General features: G+C 45.2%; 2 protein-coding genes across 2 annotated transcripts; one reads left to right on the forward strand and one right to left on the reverse strand.

The window, feature by feature from the left end:
• Positions 1–918: 918 nt before the first annotated feature.
• LOC117544048 (piggyBac transposable element-derived protein 4-like) lies at positions 919–3,923 on the forward strand. The gene is made up of 3 exons (XM_034212826.1): positions 919–1,200; positions 1,682–2,667; positions 2,944–3,923. Exons 2-3 carry the CDS (start codon positions 1,683–1,685, stop codon positions 3,186–3,188), a joined length of 1,230 nt encoding a protein of 409 aa, XP_034068717.1. The 5' UTR covers positions 919–1,200; position 1,682; the 3' UTR covers positions 3,189–3,923.
• A 562-nt stretch (positions 3,924–4,485) lies between these two features.
• Positions 4,486–7,181, reverse strand: LOC117544047 (tripartite motif-containing protein 16-like). Its single transcript, XM_034212825.1, has one exon. It carries the CDS (start codon positions 7,032–7,034, stop codon positions 5,367–5,369), a length of 1,668 nt encoding a protein of 555 aa, XP_034068716.1. The 5' UTR covers positions 7,035–7,181; the 3' UTR covers positions 4,486–5,366.
• Positions 7,182–15,550: the final 8,369 nt, after the last annotated feature.

Genomic DNA, 15,550 nt, shown 5'->3' on the forward strand with positions numbered 1-15,550 from the left:
TACTAAATCAGTTGTCCCTCCCCTGGTGCCAGGACCAACAGATCCATCTCTAGGCTCCGCAGCCCTGTCCCCCCATAAGGCTTTGCAGTCTTGCCATGCTGTCCATTGAAAGCCAGTTGGCTAGAAAGCTGGACTTCAAGGACTTGATCAGTGACTTTGCCTGTAAGAAGGCTAGGCGCTGGGCTCTTGGTGAGTAAGGCTGAGCCAGGGCTCGTAATAACTGTTAAAGGGCAAGGCTATGGTAACGATATTGGAGGATCACTACACAGAAGATGCATGATGAGAAAAAGACTGAGAACAGGTGATAGGCTCTGATTTAGCACCACCATCAGGCCTTTTCACTTCCATTTCCGTTTTGTTGTCCGTTTACACTTTAATACCCACTTATTTTGTAGTTGGTATATTTAATAAAAAAATCTGCTGCTTATGTTATTTTTTTGTTATAGCATTTTATAAATGATAATATTGGTGTTAATGTTCACTTTATTTTAATTTAAGAGGTCATGTATATTTAAGTTATATTTATTTAGATCTTTGATTGTTCCATTCAAAAATGTTATTAAAAAGGCATGTACACCATAAAAGATGACTATTGAGGTCTATTGTCAGGAATGTTAGTGTTATATCAAAGAGTGAATTCTACTGCAGCAGAATGTTGCACGTCTGCACAGTGTTATATGTTCACCGCTCAGTGTCAGTACATATTGTGCGGTTAGTATTGGACTACAAGATAGATGCAAGCCTGTACAGGTAGAGTTATTTAAAGCATCAATGAGTCGGTTGGGTTCTGGAGGTGTGGTTACAGCATTGTGCTCGGTTGGTGTGGCCTGGTGTTTTTCTTTGCTATATATTTTAAAATCTATTCATTTCATCATTTAATATTGCAAAGTATTCATTAAATATCTTGTTTTTGATGACCATAAATCATTTTATTTTTATTTTCTCTGTCTATATTTTGGAACTAAAATAGGTTTTGTATCACCACATCAAGTTTCCACACATGGGTCAGAAATGACCCGTGCAAGTGTGAATTTGATAGGAACCTTTGATTTATAAAATGTGTGCAGTTAGGATTTTTTTTACTGTGGACAACTTTTCACTTATGAGAATATGGCGCTGGTCAGAACTAAACAACTGGACAACATTTCACATTCCACTCTTGTCAGAAGGAAACAGGCTGCGTCTTCAGATCTGATTCATGTAAGTCTTGTTTTACAATTGTTTTACCTAAGAAAAATATATTGAGAAAAGATAACTGCACATAACATTTGAACATTATCCCTACCTGTTGGGAAAGAGAAATATTACATTAGCATATTCTATTCTAGCTAGCATCACATTAGCATATTCTATTCTAGCTAGCTAATGTTAGCTTGTGTTAGCTAGGTCAATTCTAGATCGCGGTCGCTAATATTAGCTAATGCATACATGCCAACTCTTTTGCCAGATCATGTATGAAATGTAATCATGTCTTACACTATAAATACGCTATACTATTTTCAACCCATTTGTCAATCTGGAAATACTTACATAATAATAAATAAATACATTTAAATACAGTCATATAAAGGTATAAGCTAATGTCAGCTAGGGCAACAAAATAAAACTTGAATTAGAAAAGTGTACTGTATAATTTATCAACTGATGTTGTAAATATTATTTTGATTTTCTTCATCCACAGTATGGCTCGTCACACTCATTCACGTTTCACGGCTGAAATGGTCATCGAGATGTTACATCAAGAACAGGATAAGGAAGATGGAGCAATCCTTGATTCTGACTCTGAGTCTGACCTCTCTGATGATGACGTAGACTATGTGCCACAGGGTCAAGCTGAAGCTGCTGGTGATGAAGAAGACTCCTTGGACGAGCTAGAAGACTCGTCTGATGAGTCCTCTGAAGAGGAAACTCAGACCCAGGCCAATAGGCTAAGTAAAAAGGGGTCTTACTGGAATGAGCAACCCCCCACTCAAGGCAGAGCAAGAACCCATAACATCCTGAGGAGGTGTCCAGGACCCGTATCTGGTTCAACAATCATTTCACCAAAAGATGCCTGGGAGTTGTTCATTAGTGATAACATCATAGAGGAGGTTTTAAGATGCACTAACTTAGAGGGACGCAGAGCCGCAGCAGCAAAAGGAAAAGAGTGGAGATGCCTCGACAAAGTGGAATTCATGGCATTTATTGGTTTGACCCTCCTTGCAGGGGGGGACAAGAGCTGGGATGTGGCCTTGCGGGAGCTCTTTCTGGATCCCCTGCAAAATCCGATGTATAAGGCCACCATGGGGTTCCACAGATATGAGGATATCCGCCGCCTCATACGGTTTGATGATAAGAGGACTAGGGCTGTTAGACTGGAAACAGACCACATGGCTGCATTCAGATATGTGTGGGACTGTTTCCTGGCCAATTGTAAGAAAGTGTTCGTCCCCAGTGATTGTGTCACTAATGAGCAGCTTGTGCCATTCCGTGGAAGGTGCAAGTTCTTACAATACATGCCCAGCAAGCCAGCAAAATATGGGATCAAAATCTTTTGGATGTGCGATGCAAGGGTCCATTATGCATTCAATGGCATGATCTATACAGGGCGACAGCCAGGAGAGGATGTTCAGAGGAACCTTGGCGAGAATATTGTCCAACAGTTGTCCAGCGGAATAAGACACACAGGTGAATATAGAATACAGAGTATACATACAGTGAATATACTCTTGAAGTTCTAGCACAATACCTAGATCACTTTTCCACTCTCTCATATTGTCTATTTCATTTTGTATTACCATTGTGAGAAATTGATTAATTTATAAGCATAGAATGGAATAAAATACAATGCAGTACTCCATAATTATAATAATCAATATTCCATCAGGTTTATTTTAATGTTAGAATTTAGAGAATTACATGTTGACTAAATTGACCATTCATTTTTTTTTGTTCTGTTCATAGGTCGCAACATAACCATGGATAACTTCGTTACCAGCATTCCTTTGGCTGAGAAGCTCCTAGAGAAGAACCTTACGCTTGTGGGGACTCTTCGCCAGAACAAGCCAGACATACCACCTGTCATGAAGCCAAACAAACTGAGAGAGAAGTACAGCTCCAAATTTGGATTCTGTGGCAACATGACAATGGTGAGCTATGTCCCGAAAAAGGGGAAGGCTGTTGTGCTGCTAAGCACAATGCATGTATGATGACACAGCAGTGGATGACCAGAGTGTTAAGAGGAAGCCAGAAGTGATCCAATATTACAACCACACAAAATCAGGAGTGGACACAATGGATCAAATGGTTCGCACGTACACCTGCAAGCGGAGAACACGGAGGTGGCCCATGGTGCTCTGGCACAATGTGCTGGATGTTGCCACCCTCAACGCCTTCACCAGCTACACTGCACAACACCCTGGTTACATGGGTGGTGTGACTAATGCACGGCGGCTCTTCATAAAGGAGCTGGGCAAAGAGCTGGTCATGCCACACATGAGGAGACGCATGGAGGGCACGTCCCACCTCCAAACCCATATTACAGAGGCAATGGAAAGATGTGGGTTAAAAAAAGTAAACGCAGCCACCACCCAGCCACAGGAGGAAGAGGAAGAGGTGCAAGATCTGCCCAACTGCCAAAGATCGAAAAGCCAGCAGCTGGTGTTCCAAGTGCACCAGCCCTGTGTGCAAGGAGCACAGACATGTTGTTGTGATTTGTGAGGCATGTATGCACTAGATTGCAACTTACTCATATGAGTTCATTTCATGAGTTTGTTTCATGAGTGTCATGAGTTCATTTGAAACATTCAGCATTCACCACAGTTCACTGCAGTAACAAGACAGATTCACTAACAGTTCAAAAAGTTCAAAATCAGTTTTATCAGTTGTATGGTGTGCTATGTGTGAGTGTGACAAAGTGACAAATAAACATTTCAAATATTAAATGTGTTATTCTTTGGTCCAAATCACTGCTAAAATGTTTTTTGACAAAATCATTATTATAGTAGGCCTATGTCTTTTCTTTAAATACCACACTTGCAGACATGGGTCATTTTCGACCCCTGTCTGTAAACTTGATGTAATATTATAAAAACTATTTTAGTTTAGTAATTAACAAAGGAGAAACAAAAGTAATGATTTAGGGTTTTCAAAAACAAGATATTTAATGAATATTTTGAATATTTAATGATGAAATAAGTTGATTTCCAAAAATATAGCAAAGAAACACTCAACCATGCATTAAATAACACTGTAAGTCAATACGGGTCCTTTTTGACCCATGTTGTGTCTTAGAGGGGGTTTCCATAGCTTGTGTATCAGAGGGTTACAAAAATAAAATAAGAAGCACCCCATAAAAAGGGCACTTTCTCTGGAGGAAGAAAAGGGCAGGGGCTCAAGCCCACTTTGAGGTCTATGTGTGCACGTGCCTGCTCAAGACTGACTATCCGCCACAACCTCTTCTCCATCAGCTTCGTATGGCACCTTGGACACAAGAAGAACATCCTGTTTTTGTTTTTGAAAGACAAACCTTTATTAATGATCCAAACATTTCATTTAATCACACATCCCATCAGTAAAGTCTGTTCAATGATTTCATGATCAGTCTCACTTTCTCCACATGAATGTGTTTCATCTCAGCTGTTTCAAACAGAGTCAGACATGATTTCCTTATTGATTATTATCATGATAATTAATGTTCTATAAAACATCAGAGTACCCAATTTCTATTTGGATAACAACAACAACAACAACAACAACAACAACAATTAGTCTGCAAAACAATAACTGTAATATTATGTAATGTATTTCCCGAGCAAAGACTCTAAGCTATTCCCAGGAGAATAATGAAGGATGTACTTATTGATTATGATCATGACAGGAAGTGATATCATTTTGAATAAACATGTGATGATGAAATAAGTGTTATAACCATCTGGGAACTCATGTTTTAGTTAATTCAGCAACAATAACATTGAATCTGTCAAAAAGAATACATGTGATTATAAATGCCTCTATTGTTTTAGAACCAGAATCAAATGTGTAGAATAAAAGAAGCTCTGCTGCTTTCTCTCTGAAGACTCGTGCACTACAAGAGAAACAACAACATGAATCAAAAGAAATATCCAACACATATTTAGAGCAAAGTTTACATATCAGTTCAGGTGAACAAGGATCCTCCTGAGCAGTGACAGCCTCCATGGCTAACCAGACACAGGAAGGAGCCGGAAGAAAGTCCAGCATCTACAGAACAACTCGTGAGAAGATGTTGAAGCCCCGCCCATCATGTTTGATTGACAGCTGATCTCTGCAGTGAAGACATGGACAATCAGCTCTGATGGACACACGGTGAGTTTAAGAAGTAGAAGAGTTCCTCCAAGGACTTCAGGCTATTTGAGTTTACAAAACTCAGCTGTGGTTCCATATTCATAACAAAGCCGAACTCCAGCATGTAGCGGCTGAGTGAATGTGGTCTGCACTCTGTGGAGGAGAGTCATGGTTTCAGAGACGCTGTAGAAGGACAGAACACCTGCTCTGTGATCCAGGTACACTCCTACTCTGGAGGACAGAGGACCTGAGACGAGAGATTTGATTCTGTTGTAACGAAATGAATAACTGTTTTGGTCACAAACTAAGGACCAAGATTTGTCATTGTATCCAAATACACTTTTATCCCCTGCTCTGCTGATATTCTTGTATGCGACTGCTACAGAAACTCCTCTCCCTCTCCACTCCACCTCCCAGTAACAACGTCCAGTCAGACTCTCTCTACTCAGGACCTGAAGATAACAATCAGTGAATCTGTCTGGGTGACGAGAATAAGACTGTTGTTGTGTCATGTATGTTGCTTTTCTGCTCCCCTCAGATAATACCAGCTGTGTGTTTGCTGTGTTTGGATCCAGAGTGATCTCCTGTGAATATGTTAAGAACCCAGCTCTGGTGGTGGGTTCTGCTGCTGACAGTAAAACATCCACTTCAGTCGGTGAGACGTTTGTCCATTCCTCTCTCAGGACGTCCTGTAGTTTGTCTCTGACTGCTGACAGGGCCGCCGTCACGTCCTCAAAGTAGCTCAGAGGACGGATGTTGATGCTGGAGGAGTGTGTAGCTTCACTGAGGGCTGGCAGTGAGGGGTAGCTGAGCAGAAACTGGTTGTGATCCTCTGTGTGAGACAGCAGCTTCAGCTCAGCGTCTCTCCTCTTCAGCTCAGAGATCTCCTGCTCCAGCTTCTCCTGGAGCTCTCTGACTCGACTCACTTCTCTCTTCTGCTGGGATCTGAGCTGCTGCTTCACATCAGAGCTTCTCTTCTCCATGAGACGGATCAGCTCAGTGAACGTCTTCTCACTGTCCTCCACTGCTTTATCAGCAGAGCCATTGACGGCCTGCACCTCCTGCTGAAGCAGCTTCACCTCCTTCTCTCCGTCCTGGATCCTCTGCTGGATGTTGAGTCGACTCCCCTCCAGCTCTCTCTGCCTCTCAGTCCTCTCTCCTGCAGCTGACACCGTGTCGTGGCCTTTGTGTTCGTCTACAGAGCAGAGATAACAGATACTCTGCTGATCAGTGCGACAGAACAGCTTCATCACCTCGTCGTGACGAGAGCAGATGTTCTCCTGGAGCTTCTTGGAGGGCTCCACCAGCTTGTGCTTTTTAAACGTAGCTGCGTCATAATGAGGCTGGAGGTGTTGGTCACAGTAAGAGGCCAGACACACGAGGCAGGACTTACAGGCTCTCAGCTTCCTCCCAGTGCAGACATCACAGGCCACATCTTCAGCTCCAGCATAGCAGAGATCAGCAGGAGCAGCTTGGAGTCCAGTCTTCTTCAGCTCCTCCACTAAAGCTGCTAACATGGTGTTTTTCAGCAGGACAGGCCTCGGTGTGAAGCTCTGCCTGCACTGAGGGCAGCTGTGGATCTTCTTCTCATCCTCTCCGTCCCAGAAGCCTTCAATACACTTCATACAGTAGCTGTGTCCACAGGTAGTCGTCACTGGATCCTTCAGTAGATCCAGACAGATGGGACAAGAGAAGGTTTCCCGGTCCAGCTGAACTCCTTTCTGCGCCATTTCACCTCTCAGTAGCAGCGAGTGTCTGAGTTTCACTTCCTGAGAGCTGAAACTAGTGTGACAGGTTATCTAAACAGCATGTGTGTGTGGGCGGTGAATGTGGCCTATCAGCTCTCGTACTTTACCCACATGTTGGTTAACCCCTCCTCCTCCTCAGTGTGGCTCTGAAGGGGAGGAACCAGGAAATACAGAGTGGAGCTGGCTGTGTCTGAGAGCAGGAAGAAGAGGGAGGGGCTTATCAGACTCTGACCTACACCAGAGCCTCGGTTACAACCTCCTCTTCATTTGAAAAGAGCTTTTAGTTGTGTAAAATAAGTTGGTAAACTTACAAAATCTGAAGGGGGTTAAATACTTGTTTCCTCCACTGTAAATGTATCGCCTCAATGTCCTGAAATAGCTGATTGATTTAATAGTTGAATGTACAGTAAGTCGTTTTTTTACTGTAAGTACTAGTAGTAGTAGTTTTGATTGTGTGTGTGTGTGGGGGGGGGGGTGGAAACCTTCTTTTAAATCTTTTCACCCTCTGTTACGTGCCGTAGTGTTTGTGTGGTCGTGTGGGTGTTTTTCTCTCTCTCCCTCTGACTCCCCAGGTGCAGCCTTGATTGTCCCCAGGTGCAGCCTCTCCCCAGGTGCTCCCAATCCTCAATCAGGGCCTCCATATAGGACAGGAGGAAGGTTGCTGCTTTCTCTCTCCTTCTCATCTGGCTGCATGTGTGCAGCATGTCTCTGTGTGAGACCCAGCATAGTTGTGTGTTGTTTACTGTAAGTTTGTTTTGTAATTGGGCTGGTGAGCCGCCTTACTTATTCACTAATTAAAACCTCACTTAAACTCCTTCAGCATTCAGTTTCCTCTCCTTTTTCTCTCGTCCGGCTATCTTGTGTGTCGCTACTTCCCTTGGTACCCCTAGCTCTACAAGGGAACGTAACATGGGGGCTCGTCCAATCTTTGAGACAAAGAGTGAGTATTTGGTTGTTGTTTAGTGTTGATATGGTGTTTGGTGGTGAGCAGTAGTGTATATAAGCGTAGAATTGGCTGTGAAAGTATTTACTGTTGAACATCTTCCTCAGTTTAGACAGGGGAGTGTCTAGCTGGACTGAATCAGTCCTTCCTTCAGGCACTCATTTTTTATTTTGCCTTTTTTATTTTCAGGGTAATCCTGGGTGGGGATTTATTCCCTGTTGGGGGCAGGCGATTCAGGGTTTCGGCCGCTGATGTTTGCCTTTTAAAGTCGCCTCGAGCCCGGCACGCCCCAGAAGATAGTTAGGTAAGTTTGGTAGGCAGGATCTGGGGAAGTTTGTAAATAAATAAATAATAATATTGTAAGTTGCTGAGCATGGTTTTTTGTGTTTGGAGCAGTTTGTGGCCAGTCCTACTGTGGGTCAGCTAGAGGGGTGCAGGGAAGGTTGATTTGCGGTTAGTTGCTGACCATTATCACGTTTCTGTCTCCTCGGCTCTGGTAAAAAGTGAACTCAAGGCTACTTTGATAACTGGACTAGTTGAACAGGGGGTTTTGAGGCGGCCTGCTTTAGTGGAATCTCCTGGCACGGTGGTTCAGAGTGCTACGGAACAGGCAAACATTTTCACCACACCTCAGTTTGACTCGTTTTCGGCCAGGATCCTCACCTAAATTAGATTGCCAGGGTAAAAGTGCGTATGGCTCGTCTCCAGTGTGAGAGGGAGGAGCGTGAGCGAGAGTTTCAGCTCAGGAGGGAGCAGGAGATCAGGAAGCAGGAGCAAGAGCTGGAGATCAGGAAGCAGGAGCTGGAGCTGGAGATCAGGAAGCAGGAGCTGGAGCTGGAGATCAGGAAGCAGGAGCTGGAGCTGGAGATCAGGAAGCAGGAGCTGGAGCTGGAGATCAGGAAGCAGGAGCTGGAGATCAGGAAGCAGGAGCTGGAGCTGGAGATCAGGAAGCTGGAGCTGGAGATCAGGAAGCAGGAGCTGGAGATCAGGAAGCAGGAGCTGGAGGCAGACACTGCTGTCCGGATGCGTCAGCTAGAGCTCCAAGCAGCTGTGGTGGGTGATTCTGCAGTTACACCTTCTGGTCCTGCTGCCTCCTTTGACGTGAGCAGGCATATTTCTTTGGTCCCTGTGTTTCGTGAATCAGAGGTCGATGTCTATTTTGGTGCATTTGAGCGCATTGCTGCTGCCCTGCACTGGCCAGAAGACGTGTGGGCTATTCTGTTACAGTGCAAGCTAGTCGGCAAGGCTCAAGAGGCTTGCTCTTCTCTTTCTGTCGAGGACAGTTTGGTGTATGACAAGGTGAAAGGTGCTATTCTCAGGGCATATGAGCTTGTGCCTGAGGCCTACAGGCAGCGTTTTCGCGGCATGAAGAAAGCTTCTGGCCAAACGTACGTGGACTTCGCAAGGGAGAAGAAAGCCCTCTTTGACAGGTGGTGTAGAGCGTGTAAAGCTGATGACATTGCTTCAGTGTGCGAGCTAATGATGTTATAGGAGTTTAAACACTGTGTACCGGAGCGTGCGGTAGTCTACCTGAATGAGCAGAAAGTGACTACCTTTCAGCAGGCTGCCATTATGGCAGACGAGTTTGCGCTGATACACAAGAGCGTTTTTTTTCAGCGTGATCCTCCTCAGCGGGACGCTTATCGTAGAGCTCCTGACAATTACGTTCCCGGTGCCAGTGTTCCATTGTTAGGGCCCAGGATAAACAGAGCTTGTCATTTTTGTCTGGACCCAGGTCATATGATAGCAGACTGTGCAGCTTGGAAGAGAAAGCAGACAGTGGATGGCAAGCGCCCAGAAGGGGTGGGTTTGGTTACAACAGTGTGTCCTAGTGGACGGGCCACTGTTAACAAAGGGGCCTGATGAGTGCTTGAAACCGTTCATCTCTACTGCCTTTGTCTCTCTGTCAGGAAGGGTGGAGGACCAGCGGCAGGTCACGGTGTTGTGAGACAGTGGTGGCTCAGTCATTCATCCTTGCCGGTGCCCTGCCCCTGAGTGCTGAGTCTGCCTGTGATGTGAATATGGTGGTGAGAGGTATTGAAATGGGTTCTGTGCCCGCACATCTTCACAATGTCCATGTCCAGTCTGAACTGGCTACTGGTTTCTTTCCAGTTGCTGTGCTCCCCAAATTTCCTGTCGACGGTGTAGATGTCATAATGGGTAACGATATAGCCGGGGGGTAAAGTGTATCCTCAGGGCAGTTATCCTCACTGTAGGGCTCGTAACAGACGTGTCACACGTGCTCAGTCTATTTCTCTCCCAGATCCCGACACTAGGAGATTGTGTTTCTTTTGTCTTGACCCTGGTCATTTGGCGGCGGAGTGTGATGCTTGGAAGCAGCAGCAGGTGGCAGCTTCCAAGCATCCAATGGTATGCTGGTGAACTGGGTGGTGGGTGTTGTTGGTAACTGTGACCAAACACTTGTTTGGTTTTATGGGGGGAAGTGTTACGTGCCGTAGTGTTTGTGTGGTCGTGTGGGTGTTTTTCTCTCTCTCCCTCTGACTCCCCAGGTGCAGCCTCTCCCCAGGTGCTCCCAATCCTCAATCAGGGCCTCCATATAGGACAGGAGGAAGGTTGCTGCTTTCTCTCTCCTTCTCATCTGGCTGCATGGGTGCAGCATGTCTCTGTGTGAGACCCAGCATAGTTGTGTGTTGTTTACTGTAAGTTTGTTTTGTAATTGGGCTGGTGAGCCGCCTTACTTATTACACTAATTAAAACCTCACTTAAACTCCTTCAGCATTCAGTTTCCTCTCCTTTTTCTCTCGTCCGGCTATCTTGTGTGTCGCTACTTCCCTTGGTACCCCTAGCTCTACAAGGGAACGTAACATGGGGGCTCGTCCAATCTTTGAGACAAAGAGTGAGTATTTGGTTGTTGTTTAGTGTTGATATGGTGTTTGGTGGTGAGCAGTAGTGGTATATAAGCGTAGAATTGGCTGTGAAAGTATTTACTGTTGAACATCTTCCTCAGTTTAGACAGGGGAGTGTCTAGCTGGACTGAATCAGTCCTTCCTTCAGGCACTCATTTTTTATTTTGCCTTTTTTATTTTCGGGGTAATCCTGGGTGGGGATTTATTCCCTGTTGGGGGCAGGCGATTCAGGGTTTCGGCCGCTGATGTTTGCCTTTAAAGTCGCCTCGAGCCCGGCACGCCCCAGAAGATAGTTAGGTAAGTTTGGTAGGCAGGATCTGGGGAAGTTTGTAAATAAATAAATAATAATATTGTAAGTTGCTGAGCATGGTTTTTGTGTTGGAGCAGTTTGTGGCCAGTCCTACTGTGGGTCAGCTAGATGGGTGCAGGAAGGTTGATTTGCGGTTAGTTGCTGACCATTATCACGTTTCTGTCTCCTCGGCTCTGGTAAAAAGTGAACTCAAGGCTACTTTGATAACTGGACTAGTTGAACAGGGGGTTTTGAGGCGGCCTGCTTTAGTGGAATCTCCTGGCACGGTGGTTCAGAGTGCTACGGAACAGGCAAACATTTTCACCACACCTCAGTTTGACTCGTTTTCGGCAGGATCCTCACCTAAATTAGATGCCAGGGTAAAAGTGCGTATGGCTCGTCTCCAGTGTGAGAGGGAGGAGCGTGAGCGAGAGTTTCAGCTCAGGAGGGAGCAGGAGATCAGGAAGCAGGAGCAAGAGCTGGAGATCAGGAAGCAGGAGCTGGAGCTGGAGATCAGGAAGCAGGAGCTGGAGCTGGAGATCAGGAAGCAGGAGCAAGAGCTGGAGATCAGGAAGCAGGAGCTGGAGCTGGAGATCAGGAAGCAGGAGCTGGAGCTGGAGATCAGGAAGCAGGAGCTGGAGCTGGAGATCAGGAAGCAGGAGCTGGAGATCAGGAAGCAGGAGATCAGGAAGCAGGAGCTGGAGCTGAAGATCAGGAAGCAGGAGCTGGAGCTGGAGATCAGGAAGCAGGAGCTGGAGCTGGAGATCAGGAAGCAGGAGCTGGAGCTGAAGATCAGGAAGCAGGAGCTGGAGCTGGAGATCAGGAAGCAGGAGCTGGAGCTGAAGATCAGGAAGCAGGAGCTGGAGCTGAAGATCAGGAAGCAGGAGCTGGAGCTGGAGATCAGGAAGCTGGAGCTGGAGATCAGGAAGCAGGAGCTGGAGCTGGGGATCAGGAAGCAGGAGCTGGAGGCAGACACTGCTGTCCGGATGCGTCAGCTAGAGCTCCAAGCAGCTGTGGTGGGTGATTCTGCAGTTACACCTTCTGGTCCTGCTGCCTCCTTTGACGTGAGCAGGCATATTTCTTTGGTCCCTGTGTTTTGTGAATCAGAGGTCGATGTCTATTTTGGTGCATTTGAGCGCATTGCTGCTGCTCTGCACTGGCCAGAAGACGTGTGGGCTATTCTTTTACAGTGCAAGCTAGTCGGCAAGGCTCAAGAGGCTTGCTCTTCTCTTTCTGTCGAGGACAGTTTGGTGTATGACAAGGTGAAAGGTGCTATTCTCAGGGCATATGAGCTTGTGCCTGAGGCCTACAGGCAGCGTTTTCGCGGCATGAAGAAAGCTTCTGGCCAAACGTACGTGGACTTCGCAAGGGAGAAGAAAGCCCTCTTTGACAGGTGGTGTAGAGCGTGTAAAGCTGATGACATTGCTTCAGTGTGCGAGCTAATGATGTTAGAGGAGTTTAAACACTGTGTACCGGAGCGTGCGGTAGTCTACCTGAATGAGCAGAAAGTGACTACCTTTCAGCAGGCTGCCATTATGGCAGACGAGTTTGCGCTGATACACAAGAGCGTTTTTTTTTCAGCGTGATCCTCCTCAGCGGGACGCTTATCGTAGAGCTCCTGACAATTACGTTCCCGGTGCCAGTGTTCCATTGTTAGGTCCCAGGATAAACAGAGCTTGTCATTTTTGTCTGGACCCAGGTCATATGATAGCAGACTGTGCAGCTTGGAAGAGAAAGCAGACAGTGGATGGCAAGCGCCCAGAAGGGGTGGGTTTGGTTACAACAGTGTGTCCTAGTGGACGGGCCACTGTTAACAAAGGGCCTGATGAGTGCTTGAAACCGTTCATCTCTACTGCCTTTGTCTCTCTGTCAGGAAGGGTGGAGGACCAGCGGCAGGTCACGGTGTTGTGAGACAGTGGTGGCTCAGTCATTCATCCTTGCCGGTGCCCTGCCCCTGAGTGCTGAGTCTGCCTGTGATGTGAATATGGTGGTGAGAGGTATTGAAATGGGTTCTGTGCCCGCACATCTTCACAATGTCCATGTCCAGTCTGAACTGGCTACTGGTTTCTTTCCAGTTGCTGTGCTCCCCAAATTTCCTGTCGACGGTGTAGATGTCATAATGGGTAACGATATAGCCGGGGGTAAAGTGTATCCTCAGGGCAGTTATCCTCACTGTAGGGCTCGTAACAGACGTGTCACACGTGCTCAGTCTATTTCTCTCCCAGATCCCGACACTAGGAGATTGTGTTTCTTTTGTCTTGACCCTGGTCATTTGGCGGCGGAGTGTGATGCTTGGAAGCAGCAGGTGGCAGCTTCCAAGCATCCAATGGTATGCTGGTGAACTGGGTGGTGGGTGTTGTTGGTAACTGTGACCAAACACTTGTTTGGTTTTATGGGGGGAAGTGTTACGTGCCGTAGTGTTTGTGTGGTCGTGTGGGTGTTTTTCTCTCTCTCCCTCTGACTCCCCAGGTGCAGCCTCTCCCCAGGTGCTCCCAATCCTCAATCAGGGCCTCCATATAGGACAGGAGGAAGGTTGCTGCTTTCTCTCTCCTTCTCATCTGGCTGCATGGGTGCAGCATGTCTCTGTGTGAGACCCAGCATAGTTGTGTGTTGTTTACTGTAAGTTTGTTTTGTAATTGGGCTGGTGAGCCGCCTTACTTATTCACTAATTAAAACCTCACTTAAACTCCTTCAGCATTCAGTTTCCTCTCCTTTTTCTCTCGTCCGGCTATCTTGTGTGTCGCTACTTCCCTTGGTACCCCTAGCTCTACAAGGGAACGTAACAGTTATGGATTCAAAAACAACCAAAATCACGATACTAACAAAGTGAATGATTTCCTGGTGATACTGCTTCTACCTGTCAGTGCTTAGATATTATCAAGCTGAAAAAATGAATACAGAATTCCAACAAACTGTCATCAAATGTCTTTCTATTATGAATTTAGATGAAATGTATATCCCCATAATGACCTAAACAATAAAGTCTATGGCTTTTACTTCTTCACCAGGCTAGTTACATGATGTTGTCTAAATTAAATTCTGTCTCATTACATTACTATGTTTTAGTTTTAATTGTAATATGTTCTTTCTACATTTCAAACCTCAGTTACTTTTATACCTGTTGAAACATTACTCACAGGTCAACTTCTTCCGTATTCCATTCTGGAATTACATCTCTCACAGTAGCCCCTTGGCCACTGATTCTGCATCTGTGTTACCTGCTATAACTCAATCAATATTAGAGACATGTCAACATCCATCAAACAGTATCTTATCCCCAGATATGGAGCAGGTTCATTCTAAAACTGTCAATCAATGGTCAGACACTCCCCCTTTTTTACACATGAACCCATGTGTAACAAATCCTGTATGGGAAGAAAACCTTCAGGTAATAATTGATTATAAGAAAATACCAAACATTATTCACAAATGTACATCCATCATTTTCCACAGTAAACACTTCAGTGAAATGAAGTGTTTCTCTCCATCTTTCAGTCCCAAAAGAAACAGAATCTTCATGTTTTAGTTTGAGCTTCACATTCTGCAAACAGCCACTGCCTGTGGGAGTGAAATATCAAGTAGATTAGAAACGGGTGTTACGGGTCACACATTTTAGGAAACCTCTCATTTCCCACAGAGCCCCAGAATAATGTGTTAGGCCAAAAGCATGCTTGATTAGTCATTGTTTTAAATCATGCAGTTACATTGATCACATGCAGACATACACTCACTCACACTGTCAGGTTGTAAAGTCAAGTTTGGTCAGGTTCACCCCAGAGTCAGTCATTGACAGTGCCTTCTCAAGTCACACTGTTCAGTGTCCAGGGTCAAAGGTCATTTGGTCTCAGTCTTTTTGGCCATGTGTCGTGCTCTGCAGAGACTTTGATATTTCAGCTTAGGCCAGTATCCTTTGTCTACAAAAATCTGTCATATATGGAGCGCCATCATTTATTAATTCACGATTACAACTATAATTTTCCAGATATCTCTAACTTTTCATTGGGACAGCTGTTTCCCACACTTCCTGCAACTTGGTACAAAACTCACTTCCTTATAGTTCTACTACTGCAGATCATTTCCACCTAATCTATATTAAAATGTCTAATAGATCAGAAATGTGTGCATATAATTATTTTCTTGAGTCAAAACATTATTAGGATCTGTAAAGCTCTGCTATGTATTTCATAACTCATTATATTAATTTATCTTAAATTCTGGTGCACTTAAAGAACAATGTTACCCTCTTTAACAGTGCGTGGAACCCTGGGTGTCCGAACATGCAACAATTACTCCCTACTTTATCAAGGATTTAAAAACAGAAGTCATTTCGTATGTCCATCCGAAAGCCCATCTATGGTAATAACTATGTCACCATGGTGAAACCAGTACCTCAAATTGA

This window comes from Gymnodraco acuticeps, unplaced genomic scaffold (assembly GCF_902827175.1).
Source record: "Gymnodraco acuticeps unplaced genomic scaffold, fGymAcu1.1, whole genome shotgun sequence".
Taxonomy (NCBI): Eukaryota; Metazoa; Chordata; class Actinopteri; order Perciformes; family Bathydraconidae; genus Gymnodraco; species Gymnodraco acuticeps.